General features: G+C 40.8%; 1 protein-coding gene across 1 annotated transcript in view; it reads left to right on the top strand.

The window, feature by feature from the left end:
* Nucleotides 1–10995, top strand: part of pth2ra (parathyroid hormone 2 receptor a) — a gene marked incomplete at its 5' end in the record, with an annotated part of 84415 nt that extends 73420 nt beyond the window's left edge. Inside the window, 2 exons of the mRNA XM_034134196.1 lie at nucleotides 7815–7856; nucleotides 9263–10995. Coding sequence (XP_033990087.1) covers nucleotides 7815–7856; nucleotides 9263–9649 — 429 coding nt within the window. The remainder of the gene's footprint in view (nucleotides 1–7814; nucleotides 7857–9262) is intronic.
* Nucleotides 10996–19505: the final 8510 nt, after the last annotated feature.

Raw genomic sequence — 19505 nt, 5'->3', positions numbered from 1 at the left:
GGCTTATTACTTTTTTCTCAACATAATAAATAAATATTCAGAAAGTGTCAAAATCTTTTGAAAACTGTTCACTGTCAACCATCTTCATTTTTCCCGTGACAGCGCATACATTGAAAACTTAAATGGAAAAAAACGTTCCTTTTATTATCAGTGCCCATGATAAAAGTTCAGGCATAAGATTGAACAGATATTTATAAATCAGATTGCAGTGTATTAAAAATATTTTCTTAAAATGCTGGCAGTGTCCATCAAGGCAAGCTATTTGATAAGGGGTCTGTCTAATGGAGCAAGAGTAGTGGGTTATACAAGGAGTGCTTGAAGTGAAATGTACGAGTCATTTGTACACCTGCTATGTTTGAGGAAAGGAGTTAGGATAATGGATAATGGGCCAAAATCCTGAAGAGAACTTAAAAGCAACGAGTGGTATCTTCACAAACAGGAAGCATGACTCATATTGACTATCTTTAATGACTAAATGAGATGAGTGTTAATACGTTTTTTAAAAGGGTCTAGGACTCCAATGTGGAACAGAATACAAGTTAGTCTGTAAAGTCATGTATGTGTTATTTTATTTTAACCTTAGATTTTAGCGAGAATTATGTGTGCTCCATCGACACTATAATTCGACAGCTGTATTTAAATCAACAAAAATGTAAACCTTCATTTGTATTTAGGTATGTTCTAGTTTAAATATGATATGTCAGGGCAACAGAGGAAAATTGAACAGAAAAGGATTTGTGGTGATGGAGAGTTCTGTGTGGGTGCATATCTGCTAATTAAAGCCAAAAAACGATTCTGTTAGCCTTTGTGATGGTGGCCAGAGACAACAGAAGCTAAATGTAATGCGAAAATTGCACTCTGCCACCTGGTGTGACAGAAATATGCTCAGATGCATCATCTATCCATCTCAGCATGAACAACCAGACTTAATTGCATAGACATGGGATGTGCCCGGTGACAATGGCCTTGCACCTGTGTGAAAATAACATATAATACATTGATTATCAACTGCATCAAACAAACATTTGCATTGTATGGATTTAAAGTTTATTTTACACATACATTTGTTATTTCTAATCTTAATCAAATTGTTGATTGGTTACATATTATATGTCTTGGAACCATATTTAACCTGCTTTTTGACGCACTTAATAGTTAGAATAACTCAAGGTTCAAGGTTCTTTATTGTCAATCTGACATAGCTACAGAGTAATTATGCAGTTGAAAATCTTATGTCACAGGCTTCTCCAACAATGCAACATAATAACATAACATAATAACAATAAGAGCATGAGCAATACAAAAATAATAATAGTTATAAAAATGAAATAAAGTTATGATGTGGAATAGTGCAGTATGAGTCTATATACAAGTTATTGGAATGATATATATATATTAGGTATTAGATACAAACTACTGAGTAGCAGTTGAATGTTTGAAGTTGTTTCAACAGTTCAATTTTTTAACAGTCTCACTGCCCGCGGGAAGAAACTGTCTCCGAATCTTCTTGTCCTTGCCAGGATGCTGCGGTAACGTCTGCCAGACGGCAACAGAAAGAACAGTTTGTGGCTGGGGTGATGGGGGTCTTTGATAATCCGTAGTGATTTCTTCCTGAGCCGCTGGGAGTAAAGGTCCTCCATGGATGGCAGCTCCGTCCTGGTGATGTGCTGTGCAGTTTTCACCACCCTCTGTAAAGCCTTACGATCGAGGTCGGTGCAGCTGCCGTACCAGGCCGTCATGCTGCCAGTGAGGATACTCTCTATCGTGCACCTGTAGAAGTTGCAGAGTATCCTGGAATCCATTTTGAACCTCCTCAACCTGCGGAGGAAGAAGAGCCGCTGTCGAGCTTTCTTGGTGATGGTGGTGGTGTGAAGAGACCATGTCAGGTCCTCAGTGATGTGGACCCCAAGGAACCTGAAGCTTTTGACTCTCTCCACCGTAGTCCCATTGATGGCGATGGGGGCGTGTCCCTCTCCCTGCTGCTTCCTGTAATCCACAATCAGCTCCTTAGTTTTGCTGATGTTGAGATGGAGGTTGTTCTCCTGGCACCAAGATGTCAGGTTTTCGACCTCCTCTCTGTACGCCGTCTCGTCATCGTCTGTGATCTGGCCGATGACGGTCGTGTCATCAGCAAACTTCACGATGGTGTTGGAGCTGTGTGTGGCCACGCAGTCGTGGGTGAACAGGGAGTAGAGGAGAGGGCTGAGCACGCAGCCTTGAGGGGCACCGGTGTTGAGAATCAGGGTGGAGGATGTGATATTTCCCACCCGCACTGCCTGGGGTCTGCCCGTCAGGAAGTTCAGGATCCAGTCACAGAGGGCGCTGTTGAGCCCGAGGTCTCTGAGCTTGATGGCCAGCTTGGAGGGCACAATGGTGTTGAATGCTGAACTGTAGTCAATGAACAGCATTCTCACATATGTGTTCCTGTTCTTCGGGTCCAGGTGTGAGAGGGCAGTGTGGAGGGTGAGGGCTATGGCGTCGTCTGTGGACCTGTTTGCTCTGTAGGCAAACTGCAGGGGGTCCAGAGATTCAGGGAGGGAGGAGGTGATGAATAATTTGACTAACCGCTCAAAGCACTTCATTATGATGGAGGTGAGTGCTACTGGGCGGTAGTCGTTGGGGCAGGTGATGATTGTCTTTTTGGGGACAGGAATGATGGTGGAGTGTTTAAGACATGTGGGGACTACAGACTGCAGCAGGGACCTGTTGAAGATGTCTGTGAACACCTCTGCCAGCTGAACTGCACACACCCTGAGAACACGGCCAGGGATGACATCAGGTCCAGGAGCCTTGTGTGGGTTAACCCTTTTAAAGGATTTACACACATCTGCCCTATTTAAAACAAAAGGGCAGTGTAGCTCCTGGTCCCTCTGTACCTCCACAGCCTGGCTGCTCTCAAAGCGTGCAAAAAAACTGTTTAGCTCATCTGGGAGAGATGCGCACGCAGACACTCCCGCAGCACCCCCCGCTGCTCCTTTGTAGTCAGTCATTGTCCTTAGTCCCGCCCACATATTCCTAGTGTTACAGCCTTTGAAGTCAGATTCCACCTTGTCTTTGTACTGTCTCTTTGCATTTTGAATTGCTCTCCGGAGATCATACCTAGACTTCCTGTACTCCTCCAAATCTCCCGCTGTGTGCGCGAGAGTGCGCGCTTTCAGTTTGCCGTGCACCTCACCGTTTACCCAGGGCTTTTGATTTGGGAATGTCCGTACAGAAACCTTCGGTGCCACGTCATCGATGCATTTCCCAATGTAGCAGATGACAGTGTCCGTGTGTGTGTTGATGTTATTGTCCTCAAACACACTCCAATCCGTAGATGCAAAGCAATCCTGCAGTGCTGAATCTGACTCCTCGCTCCATCGTTGTACTGTCCTTGTTATCGGTCTGTCCCTTTTAAGTTTCTGCTTGTAAGCAGGCAACAACAGTAGTGAGATATGGTCTGATTTGCCGAAGGGAGGGCGAGGGAGAGCCTTATATCCATTCCGGAAAGGGGAATAAACATGGTCCAGTATGTTTCCCCCGCGCGTCGGGAAGTTGATGTGTTGGTAATATTTTGGCAAAACCTTCTTCATGTTGGCGGTGTTGAAATCTCCGGCCACAACGAACGCCGCATCTGGCCGTGAAGTCTCGGTTTTATCAATAAACCCAAACAGCTGATCGAGTGCCGTGTTGTTGTCGGCGAGTGGCTGCGGCGGGATATATACTGCTGTTATCACAACAGATGTGAATTCCCTCGGCAGATGGAAGGCCCGACATGAGATCATGAGGTGCTCTAGCTGTGCGGAACAGTCCGATGAAATAATCTTCACATCTGAGCACCAGTTGTTGTTAGTCATTACACACACACCGCCTCCCTTACTTTTCCCCGAGTTAGCAGTCCGGTCCTGACGAAAAATAGAGAATCCGTCAGGGACAATAGCGGAGTCCGGGATAGCGGGGTTGAGCCAAGTCTCAGTGAGAATTAACACGTTACAGTTCTTAATGTCCCGTTGAAAAGCAATCCGGCTTCTGAGTTCATCTAGCTTATTTTCAATGGATTGAACATTAGCCAGAAGAATACTCGGAAGAGGGGGCCGATTTTCTCGTTTTCTCAGTCTGACCAGCAACCCGGCCCGGCATCCCCGCTTTGTCTTCTTCTTGCGTCTCTCAGGTAGAACAGCAACAGGTAGCCATGGTGAATCTCCATTGTTTGTCGGAGGGTTAATATTGTCCACGAAGTTTCGCAATTGGAAAAGTTCCTCTCTGCTATATTGTATGGCAGAGTAGGTGCGGTCGGCTAGCATGTTGCGAACCATGTTAAAAGTAAAACGGCAAAAGTAAAAGAAATATGTACAAAATACGAAAATGGGAAAAGTTGGAGAGGAGCACAAAGACGATGCTACTACTTTTGTTTCTGCATTGGACAATACTTGATTACATTCAAATTATTTTAATTTTGTTTGGTTCCAAAGATCTAGTTTAGTATAACAACAATGACCGACTATGTTGTAGCTCATGTTGCTACATTTACGAAGCCAGATTGAATTGTAAGGACAAATTCTCAAATGTTATACTCTTCTCCAGAGGGATGCGGCTAATAGTATTTCTATGACTCAGAATATTCAGAGTTTTACACCACTCGTCCAGTGTAGCCTGCCGTCTCTTCGGCAGCTGTGGCTTAAGTAGTAATTCATTGTCTGACTGTCTTGATGCATATTTCCCAATTATTAAATTCCATCACTAATGAAACCATATTCATTTGTGTATTGATCTTGTATTTTCAATAAGATTGTGAATTCTAACATTATTTAGCTGGAGTCTTCAATTATGCTCAGTGTTTTTTTATGCCTTTTGCTATACTGTATATTATGTAATTTGTTAATTCAAATTGTGCAAAAAAAAAAAAAGAAGCACAAACCAACCTTAAAGGTAGTAAGTTTGAGAAACCGGCTCGAGATCGCTAGAATTTGAAAATACACAACCGGAGAAAATCTGCCACTTCCTTATAGAGCCCCTCCTCCAACACACACGAACGCGCACATGACCAATGAGGGCACGAGATAAGTTTGTGCACAGATGGAAGGCTGACAGGCAGGTAGGCCATCCAGTTATTTTAGCCGGGCCGGGTAAAATGATTGGTCGTACTTTTTACAGTATTACGGCTTCCACAGATGACATTTTTTTATGGATTTTTTGTCAAAGCACTTAAGATATTCATTGCTATCGGGATGTTAAGAGCATTCCATGGAATATAACAAAAAGTGTATCTCGAGCCGGTTTCTCAAACTTACCTACCCCACCTTTAATATGACTCCTTTAATGCCACGGGATACATTGACTTTAAATCAGTGAGTTTTAAGCACCTCATACTCTTTACATTTTATTTGCTCAGCAGTCAATACCATGGGGAAACAGTGATATCGAGCTGTGCAAGGCTTGTAGTGAGGGGTTGAAGTCCATCACAGAGGTAACAGTGGGTCTAGTCCTGTTTAAAAAGTAAATGGATTGCATTTTATATAGTGCTTTTCAGGTGTTTCCGACCCCTCACACCGCTATACATTCATCATTCACACCCATTCATACAAGATGCCAATTGCTCAGGGAAGCTAACATTCAGACACATTCACACACCATTGGTGCATGTGTGAACATCGCACCTGCTTGTTCAGTGTCACAAGAGATGTTTCCTCGAATGTGTTTGTGCAGTCAAACAAACTGAGCTTCCTTTTGGCATGGTGCCCCCTCTGGGGAAATCTGGACATTGTGAGCTGCTGTTGGCAACGTGATATGATACCGACACAGTGCTGGTAGAATTATGTCATGATGCCAGCACAGTAACACATTTCCCCATTTACACAAAAAAGTTGGCCTTTGGGAAGCTTCAAATCATTTCCCATCAGAGTTGGGAAGTCGGCAGTGTGTTCTCTCTGATAAGCTTTTGAAATCTCATCAAAACAATTTTTTTTATGTGTGCATACATTAGTGACACAAGCCTATCTTTTTCTTCCAAGCCTCAGCTAAAAAAAGCCACCATTCATGGATGCTCAGTTCTTTCAGAATTGCAATATTTCTATTTCTGCAATTGAAATTCCTGTACTTTGACACCTGGCATTAACAATTTCAGTGTGACAAACTGATTTTTTTAATCATAGCACTCATGGGCCATAAGAATTGTAGATCCCTAAATTATCAAAAAATTGTTCAAACCAAGATGTGTGTGTACACTTGTTTAACTGATGTTATGGGGACATGGGCTTGTTAAACACAGTCACAATGTGGGGACCATCTTGCTTTTTAGGAGAAAAATGCAAGTTCCCGCAACATAAATCAAAAGGGTTGAATCTTGGTTTAAGGTTAAGTCAGCAATTTATGTTACAGCCTTCATGTTTTAGGTTTTTGATATATACGTATCTTTCAGGTTGTACTCACAAATGCAGCCTGGACCCAATGGCTTTTTCTCGAGAGTATATTAAGGGTCATTATAGCGAGAGGAATGGAGGAAAGTGGTTTCCTTTCCAATGAATCTCCTTCATAATGACTCTCTTTTTTCATGGTCTCAATATTCTAAATTATTCCAGTGTTTTCTGATGGAGTTACAATAAATGTATGTGTTTTTTTGGACACAGCTGATGTTAAACTTTGACCGAACTTTCTTCCTGCAGATTGTTAAGACTGCATATGATCCGTGATCCGAGAGTCCATAGCAACAGTCTGCTTTACCTTAGTAGAATTTCCAATTGACGAATGAGTATCAAGTATTCAACAAAGCTGTATAATAAAGTAATATAAATAGATGCAGGGTTTCAGTCTTTTTCTACTTACTTTTTATGTTGTTAAACATACTTTGATAAAGAACCTATTTTTCAATAACTTTTTCCACATTAATATTTGTTTGTTCTATATATATATTAAATTGTAATAGAACTTACTAGAAACAAATTACATTTTCTGACTAGTTGTAAACTTAAAGGTCACCTATTATGCGTTTGAGCTCCATACTGTTTCAGAAATAATGCTTGATGTGGTTTGGAACATAATATGGCGTTTAATCACCACAGCGTTTAGCTGAGTTTCTGCCGTTAAACAGCCTTCTCTTCACATAGCTCACTGCTTGCATGCGGAAAGGGGCGTGGCCAGCAGCAGGTCGGGTTACATTTAAAAGGCCAGACCCAGAATCAGCACTTTCGTAACAGAGCTGAAATAGAGGGGTATGAGGCATGGCCACAATGGGTGATCTGTTTGGTAATTTGAGCAAAACACTTCAGAGACGTGTTTTGTATAGATACGGCCCTATAATATATTGTTCAAATATAGTATAATAGGTGAGCTTTAAATGAGGATCAAGCAACAGCAATATTCTTATTATTAAGATGCATTTTCGTTCACTGTGTTGATTTAAGTTCTCAGAAAGCCACTGCCTGATTGCCTCTCACCAGCAATGACGTTCAGCAAGTCAGTTACACACCAAAGTAAAACCTCACATACATGGGCACACACCTTCCCATAACCCATCATTGTCACAAAGACACCATTTCTCTCCTTTAACTTCTTATCGTGCTTGGAGGCAGGAACACAAGGTGAAACAGGTCAAAACAGCCACAGCCAAAGGAGCTAACATTTCTGTCTTCTTTTTTTAAAAATAAGATAAGCACTGTTTGAAGCGAATACATAGTTGGTGCCCTTTACCTTACTTATCATCTTTGATGGATAATAGATAGTGAATTGTAAGAATGACATTTGGTCAACTGTAGTGATAATCTGTATGTGACATTTCTTCTCACTTGCTTCCACTGACATCTGAGCTCCCAACTTGTAATTCAATCTCTCCCTTTCAGGGTTTCTTTGTGTCCATTATATATTGCTACTGCAACGGAGAGGTGAGTGAATCGATTTTTTCCAAATGCATCTGCTCACAAATTAAAACCCAAAATACTGAGAAACTAAAGCGAATTAAGTGCTTTAATTACACTTTAGTTTAAATAAAACGTAGCCATTCAAAAAGGGTATAATTACATAAGTGACACGCATAATTGAGCTTCTGGCTGAAATGTAGTGTGCCATTAGCTTCTTTTCCTTTTTCATACTTCCAAGTTCTTGCCTTAGAGAATATGACAGCTCTTTTCATTTGATCTCGCTCCACTATCTGAAACAATTTGTATTAAACTTCAGTTTTTTATTATATTTATCTATTCTTATGTGTGCCTTTTATCTATTCTTATGTGTGCCTTTTATCTATTCTTATGCATGCCTTTTATCTATTCTTGTAATATTATATTTTATTATAATGTTATGTTCATTGTGAAGCACTTTGGTAAACCCTCTGTTTTTTATTCAAAATGGAACAGATTTTTTTTGTTTTGAGCTCCATAAACTATCATTTTGTTATTATCACTGGACCAAATGACTCATGTAATGTGAAATGGTCTCAGCTTATACTGACAAATAACACCCTACTCTGCAACTCTACTCTGTTAATGGATTGTTTTAGTCATTCAGCCCATGCAGAGGGTACAGTTCAAACTTAGCATTTCATAAACCTGCGGATAAATAACAGTAGGCAGCTGTGTCCAGCAAAAAAGATCAAGCTAGTGTTTGCTACCTGCTATAATATGAATGGTGGCGTTTGTATACATATGGTTCTGTGTGAAGACAAACACAAGTTCAAAACATTGCAATTGTTGGGAAAGACCTAGAAGGCAAGTGATTTAAGACTTCATTTTAATCACGACTTTATTTATATAGCACCAAAACTACTTTTTTGTCTTAGTTTGTGAAGTCCTTCACAAACTAAGACAAAATCACTGTGCAATCACAGACAAAATCACAATTAACTAAAATTAAACTACAAAGGAAACAGCAGTGGAACAAAAAGGATTACATTGCACCAAAGAAAACGTAAAACAAATTAAATAATTGAGAATTTTCGTGTTTTTGGGGTTTAGGAATAACGGTCTATCGACAAGAGCAGATAAGAACAGAAAGCACAGGCAAAAGCACATGAGCAGAATAAAAACACATAAGAACAATTGACTCACAGCACATATAAAGTACATATGCCCAGTTAAAAGCCCTTGCCTACAAACCCATTAACAGACACAAAATCACATACATGAGCACAAATAAAAGCTAATAAGCACAGACAGATGAAAAACCATGATATGACCCTTGCTCCAGTTTATGACAACATACTGTATAATGCTCTATCATATACATTCTAGTATTCTATAGATCATTTGCAATACCATTTGTGATATTTATAGTTGTTCTTCTTCCCATCCCACAGGTCCAGGCAGAAATAAAGAAAACATGGACACGCTGGAACCTTGCCTTTGAGTGGGAGGGCCCGGTGGTCTGCGGTCGCTATCGTTACGGCTCTGTAGTTGTCGGCATCAACAACAACAGCACCAGCAGCCACTCCCACCTGGCGGGGGCGGGACTTTCCACACGCTCCACCACGCTGGTTTCAAGCCGTGTTTATCGGAGCACGGATCCCGCTGTGATCGGCATGCACGCCACCCTCCCCGGATACGTGATCAGTAACTCGGACCCATCCATACCTGAAGAACCGGAGGACAGCGGACCCAAGCAGGTGGACGATATCTCGCTGAAGGAAAATCTGCCTGTTGTTATTACGACTGCGACAGCTGAGGATGAGGAGGAAACACTGTAGCATTCGTCAAAAAAAGTGGCATACACTGAGGAAACAGTTTGTAGTGCATTTGTTTGGAGAGCAACCCAATCCATGTCACTCAAACTATAAAGAGGGTTATCAAAGACAAACAAACTTTGACTGAATGTAAATGATATGGAATAATGTATCGAGCTTTCTTATGAAAAATGTATACTTGGTTCAAAAATAGAAAATATCAGCTGACTGATCGTTTGACACAGAAGAGGAAACGTTAAAAATATCTGTTTAACTCCGCAATCTCGACTCTACGTTGACATTTTAGCCTTGTTGGATTTTGTTGATCGCTGATGGAGATTGTTTCTATATGGATATATTTGTGGGAGTGTGAGGTGCCACAAGGTGAATTGTAACTTGACAAACAAAGCACATCTAAAATGAAAGGGTTGCTACTTTGACCCTCTCACCGAAGACAATCGTCAATCATGTTCAGGAGCTCTCAGGGAGGGCTATGCTTTCTGTTGTCAATAATAGAAAACATGCTTTTGCATGATTTATAGTGGTCTAAAGTTATGGAAATGTATTTCAAAAGAACACACAAACACTTTAGAAACAAACATTGAAACAATATATATATATATTGGGAAAACAGTTGTAAAAAAAGGTTGATGTTGTTTTTTAAATAAATAAAAGGGCAGCAGCATGACAGCTGCAGGAGAAAGGTAATCTTCTGGAATGTGTAGACGTGATAAACCTTCGTTTTTGCCATCAAATGTTCAGTGAATTGAATCATAGTGGTTTCATTTTCTGCACAAAGCGACATATACAATTTAATCTACAGCCATCTACAGGAGTTTCTTACTCTCTGGTTGCCTTAACTACAATTCCAGCTGATCACAGTTTCCGTCATGATGCATCCCAATGAATTTTTGCTTTGGAAAAATTAAGTGTCATGGTGTCCCAATGTGCGTGCTTGGAATGTCAGCCCACATTTCTGAAGATAAACATCCTTTCTACAGCTTCGCATGTAACTAAATTGTATGCCGAAAATATTTTTTATTTGTGTTTTCTATTACCTTGATCTGCTTACATCTGTGGATTCACTTGCTATGTTTACTGCTTGTAAGCAAGGACACAACAAAATAGGATAACAGTTTATATGGCCCATCAAATGCAACAATAATGCAGCATTTAAATGACAACTTTTTTTGACAATCAACTATTGTGACTTCTGTGAAGGGCTTCATTTGGTGGCTTCTTAAAAGTGTGTGCTTTGTGCATGTGTGTTTGTTAGTGCATTGAATGCCTTTCTTGTTGTTAAAAGATGATCGTTATTGTACATGCATTATCTTGTCTGTTTATGTGATAAAGGCTGTTTTTCTCTGTGCTATTTGTTTTTATCTTCTCTTTCATTTCCCTCTTTCCTTTATTTTCCTCCATTCCCACTACCCTGATAACTGAATATAAATGTTTAATGTTTTCAAAAACTATTTGATGTGCTGTTTTGTTTTGTATTCAACTGTCAACTAAAACTAAACATTATTTGTTAGAATTCACCTGAAAACAATGTTACCTCTCTTCAAGGCCACCAAACTATGTACAAAAACTGTATTTTACCTCACAGATCACTAGACTTAACTGCTACTAGATCGGTAAGTCGGTTTACTGAATGTTACTGTGTGAATTGAGTCGTTACTTCAGCCTAACAATATACTATAAAATATCACAATAGAACATATTGTGATACTAACTATCACACAAAGTAAAAACTTAGTAGAAAACCAGACAACCATGCTACAGGTTAGCCATTTCGGATGACTACATTCTTATAGTGTTCTCACAGCAGTAAAACATCTACTGGCTACATAACGGAAGTGGAGTGACCGGCCATGATTTTGGTTATTCCAGTGTATAAAGCACTATACAAATACATGTGGGTCTTCTATTTGTTTAAATAAATGCACTGCTATACTATGCTCCAAAACAAACCATTGTTAATATTATTGGCTTACAGTAATTACTGTTACTTTCGGTTTAGGGCACAGCATCTGTGTGTGGTTTCAGACGACGCTACGCAGTGAATATTCATACACTGCCAAAGTGTTCACCGTTTACGACAAAGGAGAGTATCCAAATTAAGACATCGCATTGGTCAGGAGTATCTGTTTTTTACTTGGTTGAGGGTACGATTAAAAAACACTTTTAAAGATGAATTAGGCCACACTGTTGTTAGACTTGTAATTATTTGATTATCTTATCAATATGCCTATCTAGCCAGTGGGGACAGCCACAGTTGTGTAACCTAAGCAATTACAATATAGATAAAAGGCTGCTTGGTTTTTGTTAAAATGAATTACTTAAAGGCAGCAGAGGCCTGTCAGAAGGCTAAGATGTATGAAGACATCCTGATATTCACTGCAGGGTGAGTTGACTGGTATAAAATCAGTGGTAATCAACAGGGTGTCTTTAAAGTTAAAGGGAGTATGAAGGTGGTTTTTAAATCTACTCTTAAGACACACTTCTTCTCCCTGGCCTTTTAGTCAGAGCGGAGCACGACTCCTGACTTTTCCCTGTGTTTTCTTTTAAATATCTGTTGTAATTTATTGTCTTTTATTGTGATTATAGAAATGTGTTTTTATGTGATTGTAGTTATTACATGTACAGCACTTTGGCCCGACCAAAAATCGCTTTTAAATGTGCTTTATAAATAAACCTTGATTTGATTTGATTTGATTTGATTTGATTTGATTTGATGGGTTTCCTGTGAGAAAGGCACTTCTTGAGAACTGAAGGCAATTATCTGAGCTCTGGTATCCATACTGATGCATAGACTGGCCACTTATTTAACCACAATAGCCGCGTTCACACCGGAGTACTTTTCACCGTATTTTTCGCGTTTAGTTCCGTTAGTACCCCTTATGTCGCGTTCACACCAAAAAGAGCACTTCATCTCGGGAACTTTTACCCCCATTTGTAGTGCCTGCTGAGAGATCGTACTTTCCTGGGGGAAAAAAGTGCCCCAGTTCTGGTTGGCTGGGCGAATTGCAAACCACGCCTCGTACAACTCTGAAATGTTTTGTAGAGCCGCCATTATTAGCATTAGCATTTGACAGAGCACAAACGCAGAGAGACTAACTTATGGCAACACAAAACAAAACATGAGCCGCGTTCACACCAAGTACTTTCCTGTACTTAGTTCCGGCACTAAGAGCCCTGGCGCTTTTAACCCCAGGGTACTTAGTACAGATCGCGTTCACACCGGAGTACTTTTCCCTGAGGGAAGATTACAAGTACAGTAGGTGGCGGTAAGCACCTTAAAGTTGTTTGCAACCCGCTACAAAACAAGAGAAGAAGAAAAACTGATACAGGATCTGTTTAATCGCCATGTCGGTTTTCTTTATTGCACTCTCAAGACATAACATTAAATAGAAATATTCTAAATGTAACTAAAGTGTCAGTTGTACATGTCAGTAAACATTGTCAATATAAAATAAAGTGTCAGTTGTACTATATAATAACAGTAATAACAATATAAAATAAACTCCCAGCTGTAGGGAGTCTCAGCAGCAAACCCACCTTTATTATATATCTTCCTGAGACCCACTGCATCCGTCTGCCATAAACACTATGCAAACATACATGTTAGTTTTGGCCCATAGTGGACTCCATGTTGTGTTGTGTGAAATGGGGGGGAATTAAAAGTTTAGGTCAAATAATATTTAAAATTATATAAATTATCATATTTGTGTATGTGCCCCTGCCATTCCCCCACAAGGTTGCAACATTGATGATAAATAAATGACAAATAAAGCTTTGCCAGTTTATAACCGATGAAACATGATGGTATCAGAATAATCACTTACATGTGATGTATAGGATGCTACACAGGTCACAAAAGATAAAGTGTCAGGAGAAATAAGCTTAATCGCCATGTCGGTTTTCTTTATTGCACTCTCAAGACATAACATTAAATAGAACAATTTTAAATGTAAATAAAGTGTCAGTTGTACATGTCAGTAAACATTATATATAAAATAAAGTCATAACAGTAATAACAATATAAAATAAACTGTCCCAGGTGTAGGGATATTCTCAGCAGCATGCACACCTTAGTGCAACGTTGTGTGTCGTGTGTCAGTATTTACAAAAACTATACCAAATAAACTGTTATTAAATGCAGTTTGTCGCTCATCCTGCCGCTGCGCCGACGCTTCCTCATGGCGCAGCGCCCACACTTCATCCTGGTGCTGCTGGCGCTCCATCTGCTGCTTGAACACTTCTGCCTGGCGCTCCATCGAGGTGAGCATCTTGTCCTCCGTTTCCTGGGCCTTGGTGAACAGCACCATCTGATCTCCACGCAGCGACTCATTCACCACGGCACGCCGGTCCTCCAACGCCTGGGCGGTGTCAAAGAAATTCGCATCCCGTGTCCGCTTTCCTAAGAGGGGAAAATAAGCAATATACAAGATCTTAGTCGCCATGTAGTTTTACAACATACTAGGAATGTGTTTTTTGTATTTTCACAAATAGAATTAAGGTTTCACAAATCTGAAACTGTGTTATAAAGAATCTTTTGACTCTCTGGGATAATCCAGTCCAGATTTGATGAGTCTAGGTATAGTGGTTTTAGATCAGGACCTGGTCTAATGTGGTCTACATGTAAAAAAAGCACTGAAATCTCCCTTTTTTGTATTTTCACAAATATAATTAAGGTTTCACAAATCTGAAACTGTGTTATAAAGAATGTTTGGCCTCTCTGGGATAATCCAGTCCAAATAAATCGGCTATGCAGCGATTCAAGAGGTTCAAACACGGAGGATTGTTCCTTTTTGAAGAGTGCTTCATGTATGCTTGAACTTTGTTTAATGTTGTTGAGGCAAGTTAAACATAAAATATGATGAATATTATGAAATAAACATGATTGTGAACATCAGTTCGATGCGTAACGTTCTTTCAAGACAAAGTTACAGTGTGTGTACCTTTGCGTTTGGTTGCTGGTAAGGAGGACGACAAAGCGCTGTGATCTAGAATGCAAAGCTCACTTGTTTCCAATCCCGAGAGTTGTCCATCCTCGCCTGAAACAGACGATTAGTGCCATGAGTTAGTGAAGCAAATTACAGAAACACTGCACAGTTATTCACAAGTCAAAACGTTTTCATACAGCGGAGAATATCTAGCTAGCTAGATGTAGCTAGCCGGGGCCGGTGTTAGCCTATTATGGCTAGCATGGCTAGCTTGATCTACTGAGCAAATAAAAGTACATCTGAGACCATTATTGTGCAGATTAAAACCCCAGTGCATGTAGTTGATTTTACCTTCATCGTGGTAGTCATCGTTGGCCACTGAATCCGCCGTTTGTAGTCCTGAGTTTCTTTATATTTAGCCGGCTGTGCACAATTCCCAGGTCGAGTGAAAGCTACCGAACTGGCTTCAGTAGCATTCCTTGGGTCGCGTCCTCGGCGTAGATCTCCAGAAGCGCCGACACCTCCTCATCATTTCTTGATGCTTGCCATAACTGCTTTCAAAAACAAACACAACGCACGGAGCGTTGTGTTTTTGTAGCGAGGAAAAACAATGGCGGCTCTACACAACATTTTCAGAGTTGTACGGGCGTGGTTTGCAATTCGCCCAGCCAATCAGCACTGGGGCACTTTTGGAGAACTTTTCACCCACAGAAAAGTACGCTCTCTGAGTTGGCTCTAAAAATGGGGGTAAAAGTACCCGAGATTAAGTACGATTTTTGGTGTGAACGCGACTCACGGAACTAAAACGCGAAAAGTACGGTGAAAGTACTCCGGTGTGAACGCGGCTATGGGAGCGGTGGAGATGAGGAGGTGTCGGCGTTCTGGCGATTTACTCGGAAGGCTTCAGTAGAAGCTGCTGGGAGTCCCAGCAGCTTCTACTGAAGCCAGTCCCCAACTCCGGGGACTTCCGGCCGGGGACTCCGGGTGGCAGTATACGCCGTGAAGTTGTTTGCTGCCTGCCAGTAAACCCAAAGCAGAAGAAGACGAAGTGACGTCAGCGGCTCATTTGCGTAATCTTCCCTCAGGGAAAAGTACTCCGGTGTGAACGCGATCTGTACTAAATGCCCTGGGGTCATAAGTGCCGGGGCTCTGAGTGCCGGCACTAAATACGGCAAAGTACTTGGTGTGAACGCGGCTAATGTCTCATTTATATGCAACATTTGGAATGTGGTGGATTAGGGTTTGTTGGACGGAGCCTTTGATTGAGCCTGAGTAATGGAAAGTAATGATCACTCCTGGTCTCTTATTCAGGTCAAACGTCAGAATCATGTTCCGAATTCTACGGAGTTGGTTGGAAAAATACACTTTCACAACGCCCACCACTTTGCAAAGCTGTGTAATTATGTCCCCAGACCCCATGGGCCCATGGCCTCAAAGGGCTAATGGTATCTATTAGCAGAAATTAAATATAATATTCCTAAAAATGTTTGCATTGGTGTGTATTCACATGAAACACAAAATGGTCATGTTAAAGCTGGTCTTATTCCATGGTGTCCATTATAGATAGGGCCTCTCAAGTTTTTTATTACATGACTGCCACCATAGTTGAAATGACGCATGTGTTAAGACGTGTGCTACCTCTTAATATGGATAGCCATAATTGCCACTGCCCAACAAGCGTATCATAGGTTGGAGGTTGTTTCCTTGCTTAGAATATGTTAGGGTCTGAGTATGGAAAGAGTAAGCTCTTTCAAACAAAGCTATAGAGAATATGCATTAGTTGACTTGCTTGACTAATTCTTTACACAATGCTTTTCTCTGCATGTTTAATAAGCATTGTAGTTTTATAGATGCTACAACATTATGGGCAGTTGAGGATGGTTTGATTGGCCTGGTTGTAGTTGTGTGAAGACTAACCAGGCGGTGTGCAGTGTTCTGTGTTTTATAACAGATCTGTATGCTCTGTTTTTTCAACTGCTTCCTAGAGGTTATGCTATATGTAAATATGACTAACCCTTCTCCTCCACTTTGTTGTCTACTTCCTTTCAAAGACCTTCTCCTCCTCCCTTGTGGTTTGAAAAAGACTCTTGCTTAATTGCAACCCTGTCATAGAAAAGAAAAACACAGCACCCACGCTCACAGACAAACACACAGTTATTCAGTTTGAATAGGAGCGCATGGTATTCTAAGACAGTGTCCATAGCTTTCCCTAAAAAAGGTTATGCGAAACACTTTGAATTTATACCACAAATACATTGGAATGTATCCTATTTTCCTGTGAATTAGAAAGATCAAAAAGCTAAAAAGTCCAGGTAGGGAGGAGGCAGGGGGATGGGTGGTTGCAAAAATATAGGACATGATCCAACTAAGGGAGATTACATTACATTACATTGCATTTAGCTGACGCTTTTATCCAAAGCGACTTACAATAAGTGCATTCCACCAAGAAGATACAAACTTGAAGAAAACAGAATCATATAAGTACATCAGGTTTCATAGAGCTAAAACATTTCAAGTGCTACTCAACTGGCTTTAGATAAGCCAGTCCTTTATTAGTATATAAGTGCTTTGTTAGCAATTCTTTGTTAGTAATTCTATCGCTCGAAGTGGAGTCGAAAGAGATGTGTTTTCAGTCTGCGCCTGAAGATGTGTAGGCTTTCTGCTGTCCTGATTTCAATGGGGAGCTCGTTCCACCATTTTGGAGCCAGGATAGCAAACCGACGTGTTTTTGCTGATGGGAACTTGGGTCCCCCTCGCAGTGCTGGTGCAGCGAGCCGTTTGGCTGATGCAGAGCGGAGTGCACGTGCTGGGGTGTACAGTTTAACCATGTCCTGGATGTAGGAAGTACCATTGTCTTGAAGTGGATTCTAGCAGTTACCGGAGATTTTATTTGTCACTTCGTTACACAACTATCTGCCCTTTTCTAGTTATTTTAATTCAAGAGTTGACTTATTTGTCACATAAATTCCCGACTTCTAGAAGTTATTTCAATTAAAGCTGGAGTTTCAACACTTGTCTCGAACACTGTGGACTCATGCATAACATGTACTGTATGCCTGCAGATGAGCTTGCCGCATCTCCCCCGCTGTTTTAAAAAACTTGTATCCGTTCTCTTAATGCCAAGTTTCCTTTGTATCTGGATAATCTACTCCACAAAATGTTCTAAGACACTTCATAGGATCTTTCTAGCTTCAGCTGAAGTGTACCCCTCTTTTCTGACCCTTTTAGCTCTGGCCAACACACTCTCACTCCATAAACGTCCAGGAGCGACGCTTGGTCAGGGTCCCGAGGCGTGCAGTTGGGACGCTCCTAGGCTCCTTCAGCTTCATAAACAGATGCAAATAGCTTTCAACTGATTGCAATGTATTCCCATCTGCGGCGGGATTTGACGCTCATGGAAGCGCACATTCGTTTGTGTCGGAGGCTTTTAAAGGCAATATGAGCGTCCATTCCCATTGGATAACGGAGAATTGTACACCCGGAAGTAAGTATTCCCCTTACTGTCGATTGATTTGACAGTGATATCCAGAGGTGGGAGTAAGTCCTACATGTGCAAGTCATGAGCAAGTCTCAAGTTTTGACCTACAAGTATCAAGCAAGTCCCAAGTCACTGTGGTGAGAGTCAAGCAAGTCAAGTCATACAAAATTCTGATGAATAAGCCCAGTTTCCGCATTTAAATCAGTTAAAAGACAGTGGTTATGAAAATGGATTCAACCCACACTATGATCTTCATTACATACACAGTTAATCATTTGAAATCTAATTTAGACTGATGACAATCATATTAGATCAATATTAACCCTAGAACTGCAGACAATATAGCTAGGACCAACCCGGTATCACGGCAAGACGTGAACATGTGACGATCTACCATGCTGGGAGACGTGAATATGTCACGGTTTCGTCCCTTCAAACGTGACAGTTACACGGTATTGTTAACATAGCCCAACCAGTGGAGAAATACCCGGAAGTGCCAAGCAAATGGTCTACCGCGCCTATTGGTCGGTTTTTATTGTCAAAATTAGATGTTTTTAATTTATCTTTTAATCGTCACACTCGATTTCGCCGATTTTCTTGTTGCCCTAGCTGGTCGACACCTCTTTTAGCAGAAACAAAGGCTACATTAATGTATTAAATCGATGTTAATCCATGTGTGTGGATCATAGACTGGTGTGGATGTGGAATTAACGGACGTGACGTTGTGCGATTGCGTTGCCAGGCAACGTGGTGTGTAATGTGGTGATTGACATTATTCACCCACGGATCTATGGGTTGGGGGTATTGTTCCGCACGGACATTTTAGTTAACCGGACTTACTGTTGATGTGAAATCATAATAAAAAAAAAAATAATAATACTTTATTCCGAGTTTGCTTGCTTTTCTCTTTGGAGGTCATCACATAACGGCATTGTAATACACGGTTCGGCGGCATTAACTATTACATATCTGCCGTAGTTCTGTATTTATAGAGCCCTGATGAGAAGACTTCTGGACAAACAGGAAGCACTGCCGCCAAAACTGAAAACGTGACGTGGATCATAAATATATTTAAGCAATAGCTCACGACAGGCCGTGGTATATGCTCATTATATCACAGCTAAGGGGCGTGGTTCGGCCCGACGCGAAGCGGAGGGTCGACAACCCCCTTAGCTGTGATATAATGAGCATATATCACGGCCTGAAGTGAGCTATTGCTTTTATAAAACGGTTACCAAGTGTGGCAATATGAAAGAAAAATACACACTCTAATTTAAATAGTTTTTATTAGTAAATAATGATGTTCAAAATAAAATAGTCCCTCTGTTGCCTTCTGCACGAAACATAGTGCGAGGTGGTTGCTATGCAACAACACTAACAAGAGCTAGCGAACATATTAGACAGAGAGCGTTGATCCATTATTTGGCTATTTATTTACATTAATGTGTATGTTGCC

This window comes from Trematomus bernacchii, unplaced genomic scaffold (genome assembly GCF_902827165.1).
Source record: "Trematomus bernacchii unplaced genomic scaffold, fTreBer1.1, whole genome shotgun sequence".
Lineage (NCBI taxonomy): Eukaryota > Metazoa > Chordata > Actinopteri > Perciformes > Nototheniidae > Trematomus > Trematomus bernacchii.
The sequence above is the reverse complement of the archived record's forward strand: the minus strand, read 5'-3'. Positions and strand labels throughout refer to the sequence as shown.